General features: G+C 34.7%; 1 protein-coding gene across 1 annotated transcript; it reads left to right on the top strand.

Moving 5' to 3' along the window:
* Positions 1 to 3,983: 3,983 nt before the first annotated feature.
* Positions 3,984 to 12,514, top strand: LOC101251806 (tRNA (cytidine(32)/guanosine(34)-2'-O)-methyltransferase). Its single transcript, XM_004246286.5, has 12 exons — positions 3,984 to 4,137; positions 4,295 to 4,382; positions 4,452 to 4,545; positions 5,075 to 5,124; positions 5,937 to 5,986; positions 6,664 to 6,772; positions 10,093 to 10,153; positions 10,240 to 10,292; positions 10,842 to 10,934; positions 11,104 to 11,167; positions 11,587 to 11,694; positions 11,909 to 12,514. Exons 2-12 carry the CDS (start codon positions 4,356 to 4,358, stop codon positions 12,148 to 12,150), a joined length of 951 nt encoding a protein of 316 aa, XP_004246334.1. The 5' UTR covers positions 3,984 to 4,137; positions 4,295 to 4,355; the 3' UTR covers positions 12,151 to 12,514.
* Positions 12,515 to 15,984: the final 3,470 nt, after the last annotated feature.

The raw sequence follows: 15,984 nt of genomic DNA, 5'->3' as shown, positions 1-15,984 counted from the left end.
AAACCAGTGGACATTGGAGGATGTCAGATATATTCCTGGGATCAAGAAAAATTTGATCTCTGTTGGTCAGTTGGATAGCACAGGATATACAGCAGAGTTTGGGAAAGGTTTGTGAAAGATCGTGAAAGGTGCTATGGTAGTAGCTCGTGGCACCAAATCTGGAACCTTGTACACCACTGCAGGGTGTATAAACATGGTCGTTGTTGCTGAAGGTGCATCCGGTTCATGTCTGTGGCACAACAGACTTGGACACATGAGTACTAAAGGAATGAAGATGCTGGTTGTAAAAGGAGCATTAGAGGGTCTGAAGTCTGTTGATATGGGTCTTTGCGAGAGATGTGTTATGGGCACAGAAAAGAGTAAGCTTCACAAAGACTCCTAGAGAGCCAAAGAAAGTGCGGTTGGAAATGGTCCATACAGATGTTTGAGGACCATCTCCAGTATTATCACTTGGAGGATCAAGATTCTATGTTACCTTCATTGATGATTTCAGCAGGAAGGTATGGGTTTACTTCTTGAAGCATAAGTCAGATGTGTTTGAAACTTTCAAGAAGTGGAAAGCTGAAGTTGAGAATCAGACCGATTTGAAAGTCAAATGCCTAAGGTCTGACAATGGAGAAGAGTATGACAAATCAGAGTTCAAGACATTCTGTGCAGCTGAGGAAATCAGATTGATGAGAACAGTTCCTGGTAAGGCAAGGCAAAATGGAATTGCTGAGAGGATGAACAGAACATTGAATGAGCGTGCAAGGAGTATGAGGATACATTGTGGGCTGCCCAAAAAACTTTGGGCATTGGGCAGATGCTATAAGCACAACTGCATACTTGATCAACAAGGGACCAGCAGTTCCTTTAGGGTTCAAGATTCCAGAGGAGGTGTGGACAGGAAAAGAACTCAAGTACTCACACTTAAGGACTTTTGGTTGCGCTGCTTATGTTCATGTTGATCCAGAAAAGAGAGACAAGCTTGATGCCAAGGCTGTGAAGTGTTACTTCATAGGATATGGTTCTAATTTGTTTGGTTACAAGTTTTGGGATGACAAGAACAGAACGATCCTGAGACATTGTGACGTGACATTTGATGAGTCTGTCATGTACAAGGATAGAGAGCAGAAGGTTCTAGAGATTACAAAGCAAGTGGGAGTTGAGGTTGAGTTGGAGAAGAGTAACCCCAGAGATGTCGAAGCAGATACTCAACCAACTCCTACTGAAGAATCTGAAGTTGAGCAAGTTACACCTGAGCAGGTGTTAAGGAGATCATCCAGATCCATCAGGGCACCAAATAGGTATTCACCTTCATTACACTATCTATTGCTGACTGATGAGGGGGAACCAGAGTCTTTTGATGAGGCCTTAAAGGTGGAGGATTCGATCAAGTGGAAGCAAGCCATGGATGATGAGATGAGGTCACTTGAGAAGAATGACACATGGGTGTTGACTGAGTTACCTGCAGGGAAGAGAGCTTTGCTGAACAAGTGGGTGTTCAGAATCAAGACTAAACTAGATGACAAAAGAAGGTTCAAGGCTCGTTTAGTGGTTAAAGGATATTCACAAAGGAAAGGCATCGATTATGCTGAAATATTCTCTCCTGTTGTGAAGTTAACCTCTATTCGAATTCTGTTGAGTATTGTTGCATCGGAAAATTTGCATCTAAAGCAAATGGATGTAAAAACATCGTTTTTACATGGAGATCTGGACAAAGAGATCTATATGCAGCAACCGGAAGGATTTGTGGTTCCAGGCAAGGAACACATGGTGTGCAAGCTCACCAGGAGCTTGTATGGACTAAAGCAAGCACCAAGGCAGTGGTACAAGAAGTTTGACTCCTTCATGACCAAGAGTGGATTCTGCAAAGCTGAAAAGGATCCTTGTTGTTACTTCAAGAAATACACTGATTCATATGTCTTTCTACTCTTGTATGTGGATGATATGTTGATTGCAGGATCTAGTATAAGAGAGATTAACAATCTGAAGACAAGGTTGTCTGCAGCGTTTGAGATGAAAGATTTGGGTCCAACAAAGCAAATTTTGGGGATGAAGATTTCTTGGGATAGATCTGCTGGCACTTTAAATCTATCTCAGGAGTTGTACATTGAGAAGGTGCTGAGCAGATTCAGGGTTAATGATGCTAAACTCAGGACTACTCCATTGGCAAATCACTTTAAATTGTCAAAGGAGCAGTCACCCAAGACTGCCGAGGAGCGTGATCACATGGCACTTGTTCCATATGCTTCAGCAGTTGGTAGTTTGATGTATGCTATGGTCTGCACTAGACCTGATATAGCACATGCAGTGGGAGTAGTTAGTAGGTACATGGCGAACGGAAAGAGCATTGGGAAGCTGTGAAGTGGCTTCTGAGATATCTGAGAGGTACATCCAGTACTTCACTTTGTTTTGGCAAAGGCAAGGTGACTTTACAAGGTTTTGTGGATGCCGATCTTGGTGGGGATGTTGACTTGAGCAAGAGTACATCCGGGTACATTTACACCATAGGTGGAACAGCAGTGAGTTGGATGTCCAGGCTTCAAAAGTGTGTTTCTCTTTCATCTACTGAAGCTGAGTATGTGGCAATAGCTGAAGCTGGGAAAGAGATGATATGACTGGCAGATTATCTTGAGGAATTGGGCAAGAAGCAGAGCGAGAAGATTCTTTACTCAGATAGCCAGAGTGCCATACAGTTGGTGAAAAATCCAGTCTATCATTCGAAGACAAAGCACATCAGAAGGCGATACCATTTCACTCGCAGGGCAGTGGAGGATGGTGATATGTGCTTGGAAAAGATAGAGGATGCAAAGAACCCGGAAGACATGTTGACAAAATGTGTTGATGTTGGGAAACTGAGGTTATGTAAAACCTCGGTTGGTCTTCTGTAGTTGTTGCTACAGATGTTGCGGTGTGGTAAAGATGTTGATGATGAAGAGATTTTTTTTTGAGAATGTATTTTTTGGATGACTGAGTTAGTCTCCAAGTGGGAGAATTGTTATGTAGTGGAGCCTGATAAATTTTAGGTTTTTCTATTTATTCTCTATTTTAGGCTTTCCTATTTATTCTCTATTTTAGGTTTTCCTATTTACTCTCTGTAACCAAAAATATTCTGATTTATTAATATAAATATACCTCACCGCCGTGAAAGTTTACTCACGGGGTTTTACCACGAAATATTGGGTTTTCTCTTTCTCTCTCTAGATCTCTCATCTCTTTCTCTTGAAAGTTCTTGTGTTCTTCATTCATCTAGTGTATGTGCGTGGATTCGATCCTAACAGCTACATCTTAATGAACTTATGGTCCAATTTCACATTTATACTATATGAGCTTAGTGCTCTTACGACAATGCAATAATATTCATATCATTACATTATCATACCATTAAATAATTATTATGATAAGTAGAGAATTGAAAAAAGAAAAAAGTTAGTGAATCTAAAAGCAGTTATATAGTGTATAATATTTTCGAATTTAAATTTTAATAAAATATGATCACTGTTACAAACAGAATTTGTCTAGAATGAGAACATCACAAGAAAACAACTAATTTATCAAAGAAGGAAAGAAAAGAGACAAAACAGATAGCTTCCTTCGAACAGTGGAATGTAAGCGTAGCTTTAGCTTATACATTATTGTATAGGTACAATTACTAAATTGTCCTTTATTTTAATTCTATAGACAAAGAATAGCAATTCTAATATACTTTCTCCATTCAGTATTATTTGTCATAGTTTTTATTTTTAGAGTTGAAATTTAAAAAATTTGACTAACATTTTAAGATGTATTTTTTCATCATATTAATATGCAAAAAGATTGTGATTTATAATACCTTTTATATAATTTTAAAATATTTAATTTTTTTATTTAAAATGTCAAAACTCAAAATTATGTAATCTAATTTACTTTTAAAAATTTAATTAAATTAATTTTCGATAACCGCAGACAATAGGAATAACAAAGATGGGATACAAAAAATTGACAAAAAAGATGGGAGTATTAGCCGCCAAAGAAAATTACGTAAATGTCCTCACTGCCCTAGGCTTCTCACAGCCTTTGTCTTCTTCTGTTTGAGCGAAAGAATGTGATTTATTTCTTGACTTAACCCAGCGTTTGCACATAAACTGTTCGACGAAATTCCTAAGAGACCTTCAGGTATTAAAATCACTCATATTTCATATATTTAGAGTTATGGGTATCAGGAAAAAGAGTATTGTTGGTTGATAATGACCTCAAGAACTTGACAGTATCACATTAATGTTCTTAAAGGTTACAAATGACTTAATTTTAATTCAAAGTTGGTATTCTGCAGGCATAATTTGCAACCCCATTCAATTATTCCATTCATATTGAAGGAATTTGGACTTAATCTGATGGGAAAAGCATCTAGGGATAAGAGGGTATGTACTTTATGCAGTTTTTGTATAACCAAGTGCTTCTTCCTTTAATAAAGTTTCAATCTTTTGTAGGATATTTACTACCGGAAAGCAAAGGAAGAAGGGTGGCGTGCCCGAAGTGCCTTCAAGCTCCTTCAGATAGATGAGGAGTTTAATATCTTTGAAGGTTCTCTCTTTCTTAATATCTAGCTAGAAATTTCCTAGTTTTTGGATTCCCTACGTATGGAAAGAGATTAATATTATAAACATGTATAGCCCGTAATGTCTCCACAGAAAGCATCTTATAAAAATTGCTGCATTTTATCTTTACCAAGAAAAAAAAATGGCTTTGCTATCAAAGGGATGTTTTACTGTTAAGGTCTCTTTGAAGGTCTGGAAAAGTGGTAGCTCTTCATTAGTTCATTACAGTGCAGTTCCTGATGTAGGGTTTAGTCTCTTAATGGAAATTAACAAAGTTGTGGACAAACTACATCCCTGAATGCTGAAACAATATGTTGTTTGGACTACAGAGAACAAGATATCAAGTTGAAATATGTTTGGTTAGAGCTTGAAATAATTGTAAGTTGAATGAGTATATATATGCTATGAACTCTCTTTCAGCAAAGTGCTGCACATTAGGAGTTCACAAATTCCATTTTTCATTGCTTTTTTGGTCAGAATTGCTTGTTTTTATTGATAACCCTTTCCATATGTAGGTGCGAAGCGCGTTGTGGATTTATGTGCTGCTCCAGGCAGCTGGAGTCAGGTGCTTACAATTGGATCTAGACTATTGTTGTTTCCATGTCTTATATAGCTTTCTAACCAAAATAAACACTCGCTATAAAGATTTGGCTTTCTGATTTTATTGAATTATCTCAGAATAACATGCTGATATTTTTAGTCTTGTGCTTACTCATGATTATTTGAAAGGATTGCTATAGTTTATACTCATTATGAGAGTGTGATACAAATTTTGGAGGTAGGATAGGATTCTCACCATAGTTCTGCACATCTACATATTTATACTTGTGATGCCATTGGATGTGTTGTCATAGTGAGGTTTCTCTCTCTCTCTCTCTCTTTAAATAATGTTATCACTATTATGCCCATCCTATTTCAAAGAACTATTTCTTTTGATTTTTTGTTGTATGATTTAGCTTCTAAAGTTGGTAGTTTTTCCCTTGTGCTTACGTTTAGCTCTATTGGATCAGACCTACACAGAACATAAGAACGGGAAGTATCTTAAGCAATAAAAAGAGTGAGGCAGTCTAAATTTAGCCCAGAAAGTACTGTGTCTTAGAGTGTGATCTTGAACCTTACTAGGGAAATAATAGGAAAGACTTTCCATTTTCTGATATTTAGCGGCACTCATTTAAGAAGGATGCATGTGCTGTTAGATTTGGCATGATGTTTTGGGATGCACCACCGATTGGCTTGTTTCTGATAGAACCATTACTATCCATTACTTTTCAAAAAGAAATACATGAAAAAGCAAAGAAATATTATTAATGCTCTAAATGTCTTTCTCCTTGTTGTGATCTCCATTTCGAAGTCCCTTGATGGTTTTCTTCTTTATAGGTTTTAAGCCGGAAGTTATATCTCCCAGCAAAGCTGTCACCGGGTACCAAGTATGTGTACTTTCCTTTTGTAGTATGGCAATTGCTTGTAACTCTTGTGTTTTCTAGCTACAAGAAAGTGAAAGAGGCCCATTATAATGATATTCTAAAGTTTTATTTCTGATCTAGTGATTGAGGCCTTCTTCTGTAGTTGATGCCTTTGTGAATTGTTTTCCCTTTGTCTTATTTCGTTCTAATTTTATCTTTTGATCTCTTGGAATGAGAGTGGGCAACATTATTCATCTTAAGTAGTAACGATAATAAATAAAGAACCAAAAAGCTGCATCCATTTTTTAATACCACACCAGTCTGCATCATTGCGGACGATGTGCAATGCTATAAGTTATCATGCCACCATATTCAATAGGTAATAATATAAAAGAACAGTTAGTCATGAACCAAAGCTTTAGCTTGCTGCATCAATCACATAGACCTTGCCTCACATTGAATGGATTTTTTTTTCATCTCTCCATGTTATCAAACTTTTTTTCTGATGGTGGTTGAACTAAGTTGTTGCAAAGTTTCCTACCTTAGAGGGTTGCTTCTGTAGCTATAATATGTTTGTGGCAGATGAAGTTTTAAGAACACTGGTCAATCAACACTAAAATTGTATAAGTCCAATTGCTTCCACGTTTATCATTTCTGTTTTCCTAGCCATGTCACATCTTTCTTATTCATGCGATTTTCAGGGATGATGATCTACCACTTATCGTGGCTATTGACTTACAGCCTATGGCTCCAATTGAAGGTGTTATTCAAGTACAGGGTGATATAACAAATGCTAAAACAGCTGAAGTGGTATGGATTCGTATGCTATTCCATTTCTTTATTATAGAAATTTCGATTGCGATGGTTGGTGTGTAACTCACAAATGCACATTGGAATATAATTAGCTTTATATTGATTCACTTTCTCCTCCAGAGTCTGAGTGTGAGCAAAAACATCCCAATGTGCATTTGTGAGTTTTTCTTTTGGCCCTAGTTGTAGGAGATTCTCTTATTCTTCCTGCATTTTTGATATTTTGCTTGCTTCCTGATTGGTAAATCCTTTTTAATGACAGTAGCCTCATTGTGCTCCTGATTTGTGTCATTATCTATTCTTATACCCCCAAATGCTTGACATTAGTTCTCAGTCTCTTCATTTGTGGACTCTTCCTCTGTAAAACCCCGTGGTGTTTCCTTTTCTTCTGGGCTAGCTGATCTGCCCATTCATTAGGGGGTTCTTTGGTGTTGTGAGTGTCATCAATGTGTTCTCTGTCATTATAGTCATCTTCCTTTCTGAGAGCTTCAAAGGCGTTTTGGACTTTGGTCTCCTTAATAGTGTTTTTTTTATGTCATTCATGCCTGCTTAGGAGTTGCTTTTTTCTTTTTTTTATTGTCACCCATTGCCTGCCATCTTCATTTTTTTTCCTCATCCTGGAAAAGAAAAATCTGAAGAGCTTTGGGGTCCTCTATTGATATTACAGTTCTGCTATCATTTGGATTCAAGGTTCTTTGGTTGGAGTTGTCAGGCATATTAATGTTTTGTGCTGCTAAAAGCAATATTGGTGGTCAGAGTCCTGTTTTACTCCCCTGTATTAGCCTTCACCTGTTGTATGCTTTGTTCACCATTGTTTGTAGCTTTGGTGTACTGGCTTTTTCACAACATTATCAGGCAATGATTTATCAATACCAAAAATTGTCCATCGGTTTGTAAGCCTGTTTAGCAGGGGCCCCTTTCCCCCCTTTTTGAAACAATTTTTTGTGTTCTTGTTGTGTTGAATTTCTCTTCTGATTCAGCTCTTGCACAGGATGCTTATCCTTCTTCCTATGGTGCAGTCACGATCTGATTTCTTTTGGAGCTTTGTGTTGCTTAGTAACATTTGTCTAATTATGAGTTTCCATGCCTTATTTGTGTTCCCTCAGTTGCTTCTTCGTTGTCCCCACAGCTCCTACGCTGGTTGACAGATTATCCTTGTAATCTACAATAAGAACAATATTTGGGGACTCCTTCTACTCAACTTTTTCTTCAAAACCTTGCAGTGATTGGTAGAATTTCTGTCCAACAAAAACATGAGAAAGTCTTGGCTATGTCGAATTGATTTCAACCTGCACTTTCTCCATGCTTGGCCTTGTTCTTGTTTTAGTGGCCACATCCGTATCCATAGATACTCGAACTGGACTCGTTATTTGTTTAAGAAAGTGCCATGTATGGAGATGAAAGGGGAGTTTTAGTAAGAGTACCCATACCGTAGTTAGAAGACTGTCTTCCTCTAGAGTGAAATCCGGCGTCCATCAGCTTAGCCACGTAGGCGTACCTTTAATCTTAATAACATGTTTGAAGTATACCACTCTGAAATCTCTTCATTATAGACATCAATAAACATATTTTTGTTTCTGTAGACCCCTATTTTTGATCGATCCCTTAATAGGAATAGCTTCTTTGACAGAAGCTCAAATCGTCTGAATTTGGGGTTGCATGTTTCGAAATCTTCCATTGATAGTATATTTGCACTGGCCATAATTGTTAGGATCGAATTCACGCACACACACTAGATGAATGAAGAACACAAGAACTTTCAAGAGAAAAGAGATGAGAGATAGAGAGAGAAAGAGAAAACCCAATATTTCGTGGTAACACCCCGTGAGTAAACTTCCACGGCGGTGAGGTATATTTATATTAATAAATCCGAGTATTTTTGGTTACAGAGAATAAATAGAGAATAAATAGGAAAGCCTAAAATTTAGGTCAGGGCGCTGCCCCGAACCCCGCCTTCAAATGGGGGGCTCCCGCCCCCCATAACCCCCTAGCAACCTCACCGCGGAGGTTAAACCGCGTAAACAGTTATATATATTAATCAGGCTCCACTACCTAACAATTATACCATAGTAGTCCTCCACTTCGAGTATGATTGCCGGCATGCCTTTGTGGTTTCAGCCTTCGCTGATTATCTTTTGCGTTCAAGGTCAATTTGGGAACCTGCTACTGCCTGCATATATTTGCTTTTGGGTGAAATATATTCATGGGTTACCATCAGAATTCCTGTGGGATCGGGACATCGTTTGCCTCGGATGCGCAAATTGAGGTCTGGACACCCTTCCATCAGGTGGTGCATGAGTTTTTGGCACGGTGGAAAGGGTATTTGTTACCTTTGGTGTTTCAGAAGTTAGAGCGAGTATTTTTTCTTGTAAATCAGGATAAGTGGGTTTAATGAAATCTAAATTCCCGATTTCAGCACAGATGAGATGAGTTATGAACTCTGGTTGATGTTTCAGGACATGATTAATAGAGTGAGTGAAAGCATCTTGCACTTTATATCTGCAATTTTGAGGACATTGTCCGTTTCCATTTTACTATTAGACACAATGCTCAGAGAAAACTGAGGTTAAAATTTGGAAAGAATGTGGCTATGGTGTCCAACTATATCATTGATAATTCTCGTGTGATTTAGAATTGGATGTGAAATTCTACTTGGTTTTGTCTGCCGTTAAGAACCCAAAAACTCTACAACCTTATGCTGTAAATATCCGGACAGACACTAAGATAACACCACACTACACTGTTATATATTTCCACCAACAAATAGAACAATTTACAAATAAACTGCCTGTCTTCCTCTAATAACCATCTTAACTTCTATGTAACTGCTAAAAATACATTACATAGCAATAATTAATTACAGCAAGAAAAATTACTCGCTCTAACTTATTTTCACCCTTCTTCCTACATTTTATAGATCTTAGTTACAGCAGGTCCAACATCTCCTTGCGCCTTGATCTGTTTTGGTATTGGCTGGACCCGTAGACAAATTACTATTATAACACAAGGCATGAACCATGACTTGTAGCAAATGAAAACATTTAGTTCAATTTTTCTATTATAACACAAGGCATGAGCCATGGCTTATAGCTAATGAAAGGATGGTTTCTGCAATATGCTCAAAAAAACCTCATAATGCTACTCAATATGCTGTAAGATATCTTAATGTGCTAGTTTGTTCTATTATCTTTCTTTGTACATGTTCACTTATTTATTCTTCTCATATTTCAAGGAGTATACAAGAAGATACTGGTACGATGTTATTTCCTCTCATAATTGTGGTTAACAGTTTTTCAACATCATTGTCAAAAATTTAACAGGTTATTAGACATTTTGATGGATGCAAAGCTGACCTTGTTGTCTGTGATGGTGCACCTGATGGTGAGAAACTCAACTACCCTGATACATTACGTTGGTATTAGCTGTATTTGATGAAACTAATCCGTGCTTGTGTTCTTATGTTGCAGTAACGGGACTTCATGACATGGATGAATTTGTTCAATCCCAACTGATATTGGCGGTTAGTTTCTTAAAGAAATGGTTGGAATTGATTGAGTATTCACCTATATGTATATGTATGTAGTGATGTCGTAATAACATGGGAAGGCACACTCATTGATCTGTAGTTTTCATGCCGTGTTGCATGCCTGCATCTGTTAAAATATCAGTGTCGTGCCAAATTTAGATGATGCAAAGTGTTGTCTAGGAATACTTGAAAGCTCATTTAGGAGTTAATGGCTGTATTTCTGGAAGAAATGCCTTTATGGTGATCTCCACCGTGAAACCCGCTTTTCTTTGGAGAAAAAAAACGAAGTATTCTTCTATCTGGTGATGTTATTTCTCTATTCCTAATATGTTGGATATATGGATTACCGTAAGAAGAAAATAATTGTTTCTTGTCATCTTGCTTGTTTTTTTTTCTATTTGGGTATCCTGCTTATATTTTTTAGTTTTTCCTTGAACGATCAGTTACATGTGCTTAAAGAGATTTTCTCTAATAAATCTACCAAGTTGTTACAGTTTCTGTTTGGAGATATCTCTGTTGTCACATGTGCGGTTGAACTTGCAGGGCCTAACCATAGTCACTCACATACTAAAAGAAGGTGGAAAGTTCATAGCAAAAATTTTTCGAGGAAAAGACACAAGTCTCCTTTACTGTCAAGTTAGTTGCACGTCTACTCATTATTTCTGGATTTAGTTTCTTAAGTAGGTCAAAATCTTGTTTAATCTTCAGAGGAGACCTCAATTTAATGTTTTCTTCTGTCAGATGTTCTACATTCTTGCATTTGTTTGATTGGTGAATTTGCTGATTTTTTACTTTCATACTGCAGCTAAAACTATTTTTCACGGAAGTGACTTTTGCTAAGCCAAAAAGTAGTCGCAATTCTAGCATAGGTGAGTATATAATGTTTTCTACCTTGTTTATGCAGCAAATTTTCCTGTGAATGCAACCCATTCATTTGATGGCTCTTGAAAATGTTATTAATGTTTGTCAATTGTCATATTTAGTCAAAACTTAATGTTGTCAGTTGTGATATTTTCGTCAAAGGTTGATTTTGTAATACTTCAAGGATTTCAGTCTTTGCTTTATGTCCTTGCAATCTTGAAAAAAGGTTCCCCAGTTTCCACAGAAAAAATTTAAAATATTTACGGCTTTCTATTGCCATAAAAATATTTCTATGAATTAAGAGTCAATGAGGCATGTCAAATGCAAATCGGAATAAACTTGTGTAGTTCTGGTCGAGAAAGATTCATTAAAGCAAGTCTAGAATGGCTATATAACATAAATCTAATTCAATCTTTCCGCTGTGCAGAGGCATTTGCAGTTTGTGAAAACTACTCTCCACCTGAAGGATTCAATGAGAAAGACCTTTATCGCCTTCTTGAACAAGTTGGAAGTCCATCAGGCGCTGAGGACTTAGGTAACTTCGATGTGCAGATGCTTGTTCTCTAAATTGCATTGTACTTCACTCTAAACTCTGAATACTTCCTCGTATCATTGGAGTTACGATTTCTAGCTGCTGTTTTTTATGCTAGAAGTAGCATGGCTTCCATTTTCCGAATGCTAGACTAGATGCAATTCCGACTATATAGTTGTACTTATACATTATCTTCCGAACATCTGTGACATGACAGATTGCAGTAGTGGATGGCTTGAAGGTCGTAACAAGGTGTATATCCCATTTCTGGCTTGCGGAGACCTGAGTGGATATGATTCAGATCGTTCATATCCGCTTCCTAAATCTGCAGATGGAACCTATCAATGTTTAGATCCTGTACAACCTCCGATTGCACCACCGTATAAACGAGCTCTTGAAATGAAAAAAGCTTCAAGTCAAGGAATTCATAATCTAGACAAACTTTCTCTTGACCCCTGAGCATTGAGCAAGAACAGTTCTCTTCTGCGACGTCTCACGAGTTGCAGGTATATGTCACCAAATGTAAGGGCACCTTGTTAGCTGCTCTTGCAATTTGATAAATTGAATGTTTTTTAGTAGACTTTTTACTTAAGAACCAAATGAAAGACACATACTTGTGTCCCCACTGCGGGATGCACTGTACGAGTCTTGCCCGTAAACTATTTAAGTGGAGAAGGGTAGATGAGCGAGCCCATTGTTACCAAGTTTCAAAGTTGAAAACAACTGATTTTTTGGTCATCAAAGAAAGATGACAGTGACATGTTTGTGTAGTAGCAAATTTTTATTTTATTCTTGGGTATTTAAATCTTGAATTAACTGACAATGATCAACGGTCATGATTTATGATGTTAATTTCTGCTAATGATGACTTAAAATAATGATATCGTAATCGTATAACTAGTTATCTTATGATTTTATCAAACATAGAATAAACTCATTCATAAAATTAGTTATATCTTATCTGAGGTTGTAGTGTTATCTCTTTAATAGTATTTATATAAAAATTTAAATTAGGTCATTTGTTATATTTGAAGATAAATTTAAAATGAATTTATGTTAGGTGCACATATTGTGTAAAGATGGTCATATTATATTATCTTTGAACTACCACGTTTAATTTTCCGCATCAAACTTGATATTGTAATCCAAAAGTAGAATTGAAAATATAACAGTTATTTTCGATATATCCTCGATTTGACGCTACAACTTGGAACCCCACGACATGTCTCTTCATCAAATTAAGGGAAACACAAGTTGGGTATGAAAGGAAGAAAATAATAAGATATGTTGACTTACTATATATTTCAAAAATCCATTAAATTAATTTCACTTACTGTTTTATATCAAATTATTAACTCTTTTAACTTTTATCTCCACTATATTTTTTTTTATTTATTCTATACAATGTACAACTCAAATTAAAATTTTAAAGATCCCCATAACTTGGAGGGGTAAGGTAACATTTTTCTGAAACTTTTAAGAAGTTTTTATCTTTTTAGACAAATAAAAATTCATAAATTTTGTCTGTCTGCCACTAACTAATGAGAAACTCCCTGTTTTAAAATATTTATTTTATTTCATTTTTCAAGAGTCAAATTATATAAATTTTGATTATTATTTTAAATATATTTTTTTCATCAAATTAATATAAAAGTAATGATTTATAATATTTCTCGTATAATTATTAAACATTATATTATAAATCTAAAAAACACAATTAATTTAATTATAAAAATTAATTAAATTAACTTTTGAAAATTTATTACATAGACGTATAGATGATAGAGTATCATCAATCAACATTTATTTACCTAGTAAATAAAGTACAACAGGAAAAAGGAGTTAACAATTTTTTTTTAATATAACAATAGTAATTTTTTTAAAAAAAACTTCTTGAAGGAAAAAAAAGGCTTACAATATGAGATTTTTTTTTTCTACATCTATGCTACTCTAGTGCTAAAAATAGCTAATTCCAAACGTAACTAAAATCTTTTCTTGTGTGCAACTTAATTCTTATGAAAACGAGTCTCGACACAACAATAAAATTATAATCTTCATATAATTTCACAAGTCATAAACTCAAACCGTAAAAATAATAGACAGTCTACCTCACACTTCTTGATGCTTTGTGTAATGATGTGCCATGTGTTACATAAATAAACAACTAAAATGTCTATAAATTTCCTTTTTCATCTACATAATTACAATAACATTAGAAAAAAAACTAATAGCAAGTAGTGCTAGAAACAGAACTAGATCTAGGTAAAGAAGAAGAAGAAGAATTTAAGAATTCAATACAATCTTCAATAGCTTGAGCTCTTTGTGAATCATAAATTGATGTTTGTGCATAAGAACTTGACCTTGTTAAACTTGTTGTTGTTGATGATGATGATACTTTACATGATGACCTTTTTTTTCTACTTGTATTTGAAAGGAAGTTTAGTGCACTAGCCACTTTTATTCCAATATTCTTTACAAAACTAGCCACATAGGATGAAGAAGAATAACTCTTTTGAAGCCTAGAATTCCAATTAGATGAACATAATGGCTTCTTTTTAAAGTAAAAAATTGAAGGATTATTGTTTTGCTCATGGAAATTATCAGGGCTAAAATTTACTCTTCTACTCATTCTTTTTTTTTTAAAATTTCTTGGGAGAGTTTGTTGTGTGATATGAAGAAGAGAGGCAGTTGTAAAAAATGATGTGAGGTATTTATTGATAGTTGATGAAGAGAGAGAAAAGGATACTCCCACAGTTCAAATTTTACGAATTATATCTTTCATTTTATATAGTATCTTTATTTTTTTTAGTCAATTCCTAAAATACTTCATTTTACTTTAAACGAAATGATTTGCAGTCATACAACAATCTAAGAATTGTTATAGATCATAAATTTCAAAAGATCTTCATTTTTTTTAATCATGTACAAAGCGGGAAATTAAATCCTAATTAAGAATGTAAAAATTTAAATAATCAATCAATTATAAATTCAGATAGGATTTTAAAGTTTTTTCTCTCTAGTAATTGATATATTTTAAATGTAAGAAATATTATAAGTCACAAAATTAATTATTTAAAATATTTTTAAAAATATTAAAAAGTTCATTTTAAAAATTTTAAAAATATCATATAAATTGATACGGAATAGTAAACACTCCATGGCCATTCATTTTTCAGTTTTAATTGTAGTACGTAATAAAGAAAAGGGGAAGATTCAAACCTATAACAAGACCTATTTAATTTATTTATTATTGTAATAAGACTAGAGAAGAGACAAACTTTGACTGATATCCTGCAAAATTTCATGGCCCATATTCATATTATTGTTTGACTATTGACCAAACTAGTGTTTCATTTATTCATTTCAAAATTCCATTTATGTATATTTCGTATTTAAAAAATAATAACTTATATAAATGTTTTATCATAATATCTATTCTGTATCAATTGGTATATGGTTTTAGAACTTGCAGATGGTATAAATAATTAATGTTGAGAATTAAAAAAAAAGAGATAATGCATAATTATCCATTAATTATGCTTGAAATTTTAGAGACACATTTATACTTTATTAAGGTCCTATTATCCCCCTCAAGTTATTTTATTAATAGTTTTATACCCCTTTTCGGCTTACTTGGCACTATCTTGTGGGCCCAATGCTGGTTGATTATTTTTTCAAGTTAGTGTCACGTATGTCGAAAAGGGGTAGAAAATTATTTATAAAATAAGTTCAGGAGGGTAATAGGACCTTAGTAAAGAATAAGTTGTCTCTGAAATTTTGGGCATAGGTTGAGAGGGTACTTGTGCATTTTTCCTAAAAAAAATAATCTATTAATATGTTAAAAGTAAAGATTCATTTTTAAAATAATAAATACATCTAATCATAACGGGGAGGGTGAGAAATTAGACCCAATATTATTTAAGTCAGAAAGATCTATATACAAATAAATGTCATGTATCTTTTGATTTCTCTCGTATCATGTAAAATAAATAAATATTTCTGGATATCACTCAATCTAAAAAACTGATCATGACGTGGAGATTATTATCCAATGTCATATAAGAAGAAAAAATATCATTCCACACTAATATAAGATTACACCCACCCTTCGCATGACAGAATTGAATATATAGAGCATGAACAATATAATACAAAGGCCTAATATCGAATAAACCAAGATCTCTATCCTTGTATAAGTTTAGTTTAACAAAATATAGAAAGGAAGCTTAGCCAAGTTAAACTAAAAGATGCAAAAGGAAACATGTAGTACAAGAAACCAAATATATATAAATA

The sequence above is a fragment of the Solanum lycopersicum genome, chromosome 9, assembly GCF_036512215.1.
Source record: "Solanum lycopersicum chromosome 9, SLM_r2.1".
Classification (NCBI taxonomy): domain Eukaryota; kingdom Viridiplantae; phylum Streptophyta; class Magnoliopsida; order Solanales; family Solanaceae; genus Solanum; species Solanum lycopersicum.
Note: the sequence above shows the minus strand (reverse complement) of the source record. Positions and strands in the feature narration are given on the sequence as shown.